Source organism: Eleutherodactylus coqui, chromosome 1 (genome assembly GCF_035609145.1).
Source record: "Eleutherodactylus coqui strain aEleCoq1 chromosome 1, aEleCoq1.hap1, whole genome shotgun sequence".
Lineage (NCBI taxonomy): Eukaryota > Metazoa > Chordata > Amphibia > Anura > Eleutherodactylidae > Eleutherodactylus > Eleutherodactylus coqui.
The window spans coordinates 24170227-24180614 of record NC_089837.1 but is presented as its reverse complement, the minus strand read 5'-3'; the positions used below and the strand labels follow the sequence as shown (position 1 = coordinate 24180614).

The 10388-nt window shown below is 44.7% G+C and overlaps 1 protein-coding gene across 1 annotated transcript; it reads right to left on the bottom strand.

The window, feature by feature from the left end:
• Nucleotides 1–8044: 8044 nt before the first annotated feature.
• On the bottom strand, nucleotides 8045–8962 carry LOC136607748 (taste receptor type 2 member 39-like). The gene has a single exon (XM_066589063.1). The coding sequence runs from the start codon at nucleotides 8960–8962 to the stop codon at nucleotides 8045–8047; it is 918 nt and encodes a 305-aa protein (XP_066445160.1).
• Nucleotides 8963–10388: the final 1426 nt, after the last annotated feature.

Here is a 10388-nt window from a genome sequence, read left to right as displayed (position 1 = left end):
GGCAGAAAAGTAGGCCGAGGCCTTTAACAGGGTGAAACTCTGCCATGTTTGGGCACTGTATTTGATTCATGTTTAATACTTTCCTTGGGTTCCTTTGGCTTGCCTATGCTGTGAGTGCACAAAGACTTCCCATAGCCGTGTTTTACCTGTCTGACACAAATACACTGACTGACTAGGGGAGAAATGTGGGCCGAGGTCCCTCGCGGGGTAAAACTTTGCCATATTCAGGCGCTGTGATTTCTTTTTGCGTAATACCATCTTTAAGTTCCTGGGGCTCGTCTATGCTGTGGGTGCACAAAGACTTCCCATTGCGGTGTTTTACCTGTCTGACACAAACACACTGACTGACTAGGGCAGAAATGTGGGCCGAGGCCCTTAGCAGGGTGAAAGTCTGCCATGTTTGGGCACTGTAATTGCTTCATGTTTAATACTTTCCTTGAGTTCCTGTGGCTCGCCTATGCTGTGAGTGCACAAATACTTCCCATAGCATTGTTTTACCTGTCTGACACAAATACACTTACTGACTAGGGTAGAAATGTGGGCTGAGGTCCTTGGCGGTGTGAAACTCTGCCATGTTTGGGCGCTCTGATTTCTTCTTGTGTAATACCATCTTTGTGCACCAAAAGCATAGGCAAGCCCAAGGAACTCAAAGACTTTCCATTGCAGTGTTGAGCTATCTGACACCTACACAAAATGAATTGTGTGGGGACACATGGATTTCCCATTGCTATGGAACTCGCGGCACCTTGGGTCACACAAGATGGAGGCTGGGGCCGAGCCTGCCCCTGGGCCCGCTGCATTGTGGAGATGTGTAGAAGTGCTGGCACCTGAGTCCCCTTTATGCTCATGTTTGCAGCTCCTGACAATTTTGTGATAGAGGTGGCACATGATTGGAATGATGATCGAATGTCAATTCATCATCAATTCTAAACAACATTGTGGGCTATCACCCACACTTTCAAAGAGGGTCGCTGCCTAGCCCTGCCAACCCTCTGCAGTGTGTGCCTCCGGTTCCTCCTCATCCAGTACGCGCTTGTAAATAGACATGAGGGTGGTGTGTCTATGAAGCGAGCGTGTGGCATGAGGGCAGCTGAAGGCTGCGCAGGGAAACTTTTCTGTGCGCTGTGGACGCAGGATCGTGCGGGGGGGGGGGGGGGGGGGGTTGGACAGCAATGCCAGCATGTAACCAAGGCAGCAGTGTCACCTGCAGTCAGTGATTGTCCTTGGTTGCAGTGTGGTGCTTAGCTAAGGTGTGCCTTGCTAATGAGGGTTTGTCCAAAGTAAAAATTGTTAGGGGGGTGATGTCCCCATTTTGGCTTAATAGTTGGACCTGGGAGCCTGAGATGCAGCCATGCATGCTGCCCCTGCCCTTCCCTATCCAGTTCTGTGGTGTTTCCATGACTTTCTGAGGTTTTCCAGAGTTTCAAAAGTCGTGACCTATGCAGAGCATCGGTCCCATACAAAAATGCTTGAGTCGCCCATTGACTTCAATGGGGTTCGTTACTCAAAATGAGTTCTCGAGCATCATGGAAAGTTCGACTCGAGCAACGAGCATCCGAGCATTTTGGTGCTCGCTCATCTCTAGTTTTAAACTTTTTTTTTCACTTTTTTACACTTTTTCTTTTTTACACTTTTTTTTACCTTAAATGATCACTGTTATCCATTGGATAACAGTGATCATGCCCCCAGTGACATCCCTCTGCTCCTGGCTACACATGGCAGCTAGGAGCAGAGGGATTTCAAATTTCTCGGGCGCGCATGCGCAGAGGGGACTCAGGTCCCGGAAGATCGGGACATCGCGGCGGACCCGGGGTGAGTATTTTCACCTCCACTCATGGATCCGATCCATGAGGGGAGGTGAAATTAACGTTATTTTGACTTTTTAAAAACTTTTTTGTGATCGCCACTATCCATTGGATAGCGGCGATCACGGGCCCGGGGACCGCTCACCGCAATCCCCGGGGACATCTCCTGGTTCCTGGCTACCTTCAGGAGCCGGGAGCCAGGAGTTTTAAAACTTACCCGGGCTCCCGGCCTTCTGCGGGAAGAGTGGCGCCGGGTCCCGGAGGACCCTTTCACCGTGGCAGACTTTGGGGAAGGCGGGTAAGTACTTTCAGCTGCCCTGATGTATTCGATTCATCAGGGCAGCGGAATCTTTAACTTTTTAAACTTTTTTAAAAACTTTATTGCGATCGGCGCTATGCATTGGATAGCGCTGATCGCAATGCCGGGGGGGACTGCCCACAGCCCACTATGACAGCTCCATGCTGTCGGCTACCTGCGGGCACTGACAGCATGGAGCTGCCACGTCCTCAGCTAAGAGGGCTTTCATCAAAAGAGGATGGATGTTTTTACGTCCTCTAGGATGAAAGACCACTTAGAGAGGACGTAAAAACACTATGGGGCCGTCACTAAGGGGTTAAAGCCATAGAGCTTTTCTATATATCAGAATGTATGCCACAATTTTTTATGACTCTAGCTAATCTCTTTCACTAGCCTGCATAACTTCACAATAGTGCTTTTAGCTTAACCAAACCTTGGGATTCACTTTGGGTTCAGTGTACTTTTGTCCTGCTGGTCCTGACAGAATCTGGGCTTCTTCCTAGGCTGGTGACGATCCTGCAGCTATCAGGTGCCATACGCTGCATCAGCGGAGTAGGGACAGATAAATCACTCCACACTCTCTCTACTCCTAACCCAAACAGGAACTGCAGGGTCTTATATTACCTCTCCTTCCAGAAGTGTCTAATATTTTCTGGCTCAATCCCTTCTCTGCCAATCACGGCTAAAGTACCACAGAGGGGCTGACTACAAATAGAGGATTTCCCAGTTTTTAGCGCCAGGCATAGATGCAGTAGATACAGCCATACAATCAAATACAGCACAGCATATGTGTATGAAGACACAGTCTCCCTTACAAGTTGATATTACTCAGTAGTGCCAGTACTGAGTCACTATGCTCAATATATATATATATATATTGCTGCCAACTGTGCTTTCTGTTTATACAGAGCATACGCCTCACCTATATGTGTATATGCTAAGGAGAATATCTATCACATATAAGTCCATATACTGAGAATAATCTACCTCGCCTATATATGTACATACTGAGGAGTATATAGCTCATATATATTTATTTATATTGAAGAGAATAAACCTCACATATACTGTATGTATGTGTATATATGCTAGGGAGAATATGCCTCACCTATATGTATATGTATTGTGTAGAATCACATGTATGTGCATATATTGAGGAGAATATACCTCACATATCGATGTGTACAATAAGATGAATATACGACATATACAGTATATGTATGTTTACGGAGAAGAATTTATCTCATGTATATATTCATATACTGAGGAAATAATTCACATCTTATATTTTGTGGACTATTAGATGAAATCTTGTTAAAAAAAAATGCAGAGTCTTGTATTTTACAGCCCCTCCCCCCACCCTAATAGCTTTCTTAAAGGGATTTTCAGAATTATTTATTTTATATAGTTCTGGACCCCCCAATGCCTAAAACCATATGAGATAAATATACCCCTCACCATGTCAGCGGTCCGGCAGCGCAGCATCTCACAGATGACATCATTGGCTGAGAAGGTCTGGTAATGTCCTGTAAACCTATCATGTGGGCTTCTAGTCCACGGCTCTTGATTCCGTGATTAGCCAGCAGAGTGGATAAGATTTTTCAAAAATCTCATCCACACACTGGGGCCAATCTGTTGCGGCAAAGCTGGGCGCAAATGGACATGCGGCAGGAAATTCAGTTCCACAGAATGTCAATTCTTTGTTCGTTTGCTCTGCAGCCTCTCTCATCTCTATGGGGAGAGAAAGCCGCAGCAGAATGCCGGCGGCGAAAACGCTCCAAAACCCGCGGCTAAAGGCTACGGGTTTTGAAGCTGTGCTTTTCCAGCAGAATGTTTGTGGTTTATCGGTGCGGCTATTCCGCTGAAAATCGGCCCCATGTGACCCCAGCCTAAATACACAGGAAAATAATGCTAATAAAGTTTATGCACGCAATACATAGTGAAAAGAACCCATTGACTTCAATCGGTTCATTCACTTGTGTGTTTTTTCCTGCACATTTAAGTTGCGCAAAAAAATACACAGCACGCTCTAGATTTTCCTGTGCATTAGCACACCAAAAGTCCCCATAGAATGCAATGTGGATGCGCAAATGTGTACGCACTATGTTAGCAGAAGCATGACATGCGGAATTGCACAAAAATAGAACACATCTTGAAGCATTAGGCCGGGCTCACACGGACGGGTCGGATTCCGCATGTGGGAAGCCTGCAGTAGATTCCGGCTGTGAGCCCGGCCGGTAACCCTGTATACCTGACAAGGCTGGACTGCAGATGACCATAGAGGCTCACAGCCGGTCACGTCCAGTACAGTCTTTTTTGCGTTGTTTGTATTTCCCGCGCCATCACGGGTACCCACAGCCCATGTGCAATATTAATTGTGTATGGGCTGCGGGTCGGCTGCTTCCGTTGACTTTTGAGTAGACTCTGCGGCAAAATAGAGAAAGCTGCAATTCGTATCCACGAATGTAAAGGAAAAATCAAAACTATAAGCTTTGCAATGCCTGCGTTTTGCCGCTGATGGTTCGTGCGGACGCCGATCGCAGAATCCGCAATATAAATACGGTCGTGAGAGACCCCATTAGACTAATTAGCCATTTAAATGGCTGGGGGCATCAGTATGTATTGTTTGCATGCACAAATGCCTTGCACTTACAAAACCCAGCAAAATGTATGGTGATGCGCACGCAATAAAGCAATGGTCATTCCGCGAATGCATGGCACTCATGTGTGTGTAACTACACATACGCTCGTGTGAAGCCGGCCTTAGATGGTATTTACATGTGGCCAAGAGCAAGTGACACCAAAAACTCTCAAGCACAACTCGCTCAGCGCACGGACGCCCGGTACATGTGATCTAAGGGAGATCGCACATTGCAAGTCCTACTCTAGGGTGAAACCTGCTACGATTTTTGGTACACTATCAATCCGACCAATAAATCCATCAAAAGCAATAAAAAAATACAAATTCGGTGTGCCTCACAATCCCACAGAGCGGGCACATTATTCTGAGGGATGTAAATATGGCCTTTCATTGAGTGAAACGTGTAGCCCTTTTAAAAACATGTATGCTTGTTGTAAACTTTACAGCCAATAGCAAACAGAAACATAAAGCTGAAGGTTTTCGCACTTTTATCATTTACGTTTTTATTTCTCAAATGCCTAATAGACAAAACTTTATGAAAAGGAAGACTTTACAGCAAAAAACATTTTTCATGCAAACAAAGCTGCACATTTATGGAAACACATGACGATACGGTTCATGTATGCGGGGCAAAGAAAATATGTTTAAGGGCTTTGACAGACGAACCTGTTTGTGGAACGTCTTGCAAGCGTAAGAATCATGCCTGGAAATCATGACGTTGACGATGATTCCCACTGCTTTATCCTCACAAGCGTATTTCTCTCTTGTTATTCCTACGCATGAGAAAATATCCTGTCCTATCTTTGTTGTTTTTTATATTTTGCGCCAAATAGTGCAGAGATTGAATTGTTTAAAAAAAAGACTTTGGACATGTTCATGCACAAATAGGCCTCGTAGTGGCGAGCGTATGTGCGTGTGCGTTCATCTGTCGAAGACCTAAAATTGCATCCTTTTTTCATGTACATTTCACATATACAGTAAACATAACATTAAATACATGATGCAAGCAGCCCCAAAGTATGTATGATTTTAGCTCTTAGGGTTTAAACAGACAGGTGCGTGCGCTGATACGCTCGCTGCTACGGCGCATATTAGTGCACGAATCAGTGTTTTTTTATTTTATTTTTGACTGTTCAAACTCTGACTTTTTGTACTCAAGTTTGAGAAAATAAGAGGGAAGATAGGTCCCACCCTGTATTTCTCACACATAGGAAAACTATATGCAAGAATGATAGGGTGGGTCCGATCTTTTCTCGTGCGTAGTAATAATATGCAGCAATGCCGCTAGTGAAAACGAAACCATTGAAATCAATGGCTTCACTTTGCCCCATTTTGCAGCCATGATTTTCACGGCCATAAAATGGGATAAAGTCACAGTCATCTGAAGGAGCCCTTACGTCACACTTTGTGGTCTGGTCTGCTCAGAGTCAGGTGGCTGCCCGTGTTTATTCAGCTCTGCGCTTTGGAATAGTTTTATTCTCTTCCTCATCTGCATGATTGCTAAGAATAAAATTCTACATTATAACTCACTTGTGATATTGTAAGACAAGCCATGTGAGAGCATGAGCCAGAAGTGAGGAAGCGCTGCGCTAGCGGTGTGTTGGGATGCTGAGTTGAACTATATAACACCGCCCATCTTTGTACCTCTATTGGCTTTTTCAAATGAGCCCATTAGCTCTACTAGATCTTAAAAACAGCAGAAAGGTCACACAGCTCACCAAAAATATTGATCCACAGCGTTATACCAAACAGCCAACCTCTGATAAGGGGAGCGCACGGAGAACAACGCCAACAATGTGGAAGCAATGATGTGGTGGGCCGGACCAAAAAAACTAACCTATGATTAAAGCTTAGCGTTTTGCCAAAACACGTAGTTCCCTGTTCACACATATGAGCGTTTTTACCCTTCTATGGATACATTCTACTATGGATTCATTTTTATGAGAGGTGCAGGAGCTGTACACATCATTTTTGATGCTACTTCTGTACCACAAGTGCCAAACGTAAGGCTCACAGTGAGAACCCGCCCCCCCACATTATTTTATGTGGCCCACGAGATCAGAACACAGAACAATCTCTTCTAGATTGGAGGGTCCTGAGCTACGCTGGGAAGACCTTCTGGCGCACTGTGGAAGCGTTTGCGGCCAGGTGCCGGATACCGAAATCATGACCACCATCTTGTTCCTACATTGCAACGTCAGGTAAGTTCTGTAGCTGTTACTGCAACCCTCTGAGCCTTTGGTGTGCACTCCCCTACCATCTGCATCTCCCGCTGAGCCCATTCTGTAGTACCGCTGCTGCTTGCCGAGACTCAGACCGTGAGGCGGCTTGTACATACCAGCTGGGCACACCACAGCCCTGATTTAAATGGCTATTTAGCCTAAAGAGGTCCAGCTGTGTTCTCTTTTACACAGATTTGCGCAGCATATTGCGTATTTGTGTGCTTCCCATAAACTTATATGGGGATCTTTGCTGTGCAAATATGCAGAAAGATAGAGCATGTTCTACTTTTTGGACATGCGAGAAAAGCGCACAAAGTCAGGAATTAGTACAAACCCATGGATATAAATTCTCTACGTATTGTGCAAGTATATTTAGCGCTTGTAAAAACACGCACAAATATGTCTGTCTGAAGCTGCTCTAACACTAATTGCTGCAAGGTTGACAACATAATGGACTTTCTAAGGCCAGATTCACATGAGCGTATTTGCGTGTATATACGAGCATGCTAAACTCACACTCACAATACGCAGAGAATAGAGCCCATTGATTTCACTGGGTTTGCTGACATGCACATATTTTTCCTGTGCATTTCAGTTGCACAAAAAGAACCAAGCATGCTCTATTTTCTTGCACATACAAGTCAATAGGAGGCGCAAATGTGTGCAAAATACGCTAGGCCATGCATGAAATACTGCATAATTGCGCAGGAAAAAGAACACATTTTGAACTCATTAGACTAATTAGCCATTTCAATTGGTGCATATTTTTTGCAGAATGCAAACGCACATGTCCTTGCGCTCGGAAAAAGTGCAGTTAAATACACCAATGCATCCACAAAACAGCATAGCTGATTCCACAAAAACTCTACACTCATGCGCTCACGGGAATCCAGCCAAACTTCTTAGGTAAATAATGTTGTAAAGAGTGTGCAGCGTAGAATAACTATCTCCAGACTACTATAAAATTCTAATCCTGATATGAACCCATTCCCTTCCTGTCCTACAAACCTTCATTTGGATTTTAAATTTCTCCTCATTTGCCTTCAAAACATATAGTAGGTTTATATTTCATCCCTTATTACTTGAAGACTATCTCTATCTGAGCTTTGAGGTCACCACATCGTCTCCTCAGCATGTGGACCATATTAGAGACCAGAATCCTTAGCTTAGTCGTCACATAGATCAGATAGATGGAATGGAGGGTGGGAAAAATATTCCAAAAAAAGTAAAATCCCAATAGGCCAAATACATCATAGCAGTAGGAATAAGTCTGGTCAATGATGAAAAAGACAGTGGAGCAGAAAATGGAGAATCCAGTGAACTTGATTGTCTTATGGTAAATATCCTGATGACTTGTTCTATTCCTTTCGGTTCTCATTTGACTCGCATGATGGTAAAGATAAATAATGAGCAGGACCGAAGACATGAAATAGATGAGAAAAGGTCCGGTGCACCAAAATATGAGAGTTGAGACATTCCAGCTAATGAAGGCATTGAGATATGTCTCCTGGGTTGAGTTACTGTGGATTTGGATAGTAACAATCAAACAATAGACCAAAGCAAAGCTGATGGACACCACCACAGATGCCACAATCAGGTGGAGGACTCTGTTTAACACAAGGATCTTCAGTCGTAAGAAGAAGGGGCTGTGTAAGGTAGAGATCTTCAAGCAGAAGATGACGGAGAGCAAAGTGGACAAACAGGTGCTTGAGTAGATTGAAGACAACTCAAGAAATAAAACTGATTCAAAGAACAATACACTCAGTCTATAGAAGTAAATGTCACCAAAAACATTAAGCATACATGTGACCTGGAAGACCATCCTGGAAATCCCAAGGGAGGTGATGACTTTGTCAGATGTGGACACCGATCTTCCTTTCTTCCACTCGGAGATGTTCACAGCTACAATAAACAAATTGATAAGAAATCCCGCCAGGAAGGAAAGTCCAGCTGCCAAGAAGAGGATTTGATATCCCACAGTCGAAGGGTCATCCATTGGTATTTCAGCGTAGTATCCTGTTCTTATGAAAGCTTACACCGGCCACTGCTGAGCTGACAACTGATATTGTGATGTGCAAAGCAAGTGGAGATGCAAAATGACTGCAGGGCTTTATATGTACTCAAAGAATGCAAATGGTGGAGATTTTACTAATCAGGGCTGGGCTTGTCGAATACAGCAGGTGTGAGTTTATCAAATGTAGTAGAATTTGTTGGGTGCAGCAGCTATAGCTTGTGGGGACCCAGACTTGTCACTACAAAAGTCTTAATGTAATTTTAATAAAGTCATGTTAAACTGTTCATTCTGCTTTATGTTGCTGGAGGAGCTCAGAAGTCTATAAAAATCTCTGTTCAGTTCCAGAACGCAGAGAGCAGACTAGCTGTAGCAAGAACTGCACACAGCTGGTTAAGAGGCAGCTACATACAGCCTCATCCCTGAGGGTGCCTCACATGGGTGTAAATGCAAAAATGCATGGGATAGCGTGACTTTTTGAACCGCTCTATCACTCGTGTACCTGTGTATTTTACTGTATGTTTTGTGCTCTTGGGGACCTTCACATTGCCCGCAATGATTTAAAAGGCTATGCATCCTTAATTACTTCCCATTGCGTTGTTGTCCCCTCAAAATTGTGTAGCTCGTTGTGCTATTGCATGGGTATTGAGTGCGCACCTCCCTCATAGACTCCGATGGTGCCTTTGGTGCACACCAAAATAGAATATGCTGCAGATTTTCTTGCATACACAAAAGTAAAAGTGAGAACCTATTGAAAACGCTCCAGTGAAGAAGCCCTCAGTTTGAGAAAGGAGCTAGGTACTAGATGCAACGATACGGTATTGTTCCCATGGCCCTGGTGAGAAATCTGGACAAGCAATACAGGAATTTTTGTAGGAACAGCAGTATCTACAGCCACAAAATCTGCACCAGATGTATGGAAACGAGCAACTAACAGCCAGTTCCCCATCATTTTTACTGTAGTGCAGCTGAGTTGGGGTCAGAGTCAACAGCGACCAAGACACAAGCCCTCCAGCCCTGGCACGCTACATAAAACTGGTATCACGAACAGGATCAAATCCTCTGCGCCTTGTGTAGAGACTGTGTTTACTGCAGCCCTAAAAGATTTGCCTGTTAACCCCTTAGTGACCAAGCCTGTTTGCGCCTTAAAGGGGTTGTCCCGCGCCGCCAAAGAATAAAAATCATTACTCACTTCTTCTGACGTTCTGCGGTGCTCCTGCAGGCTGTCGCTCCCTCCTGGTGTTGTGCGGTGCTCCTGCAGGCTGTCGCTCCCTCCTGGTGTTCTGCGGTGCTCCTGCAGGCTGTCGCTCCCTCCTGGTTCCCGGCAGAGCATTGATTTCTCTACGAAGGGCTTTAAATCCCCGCCTCCAGAAACACACGTGCCTTCAGCCAATCACAGCCAATGACAATG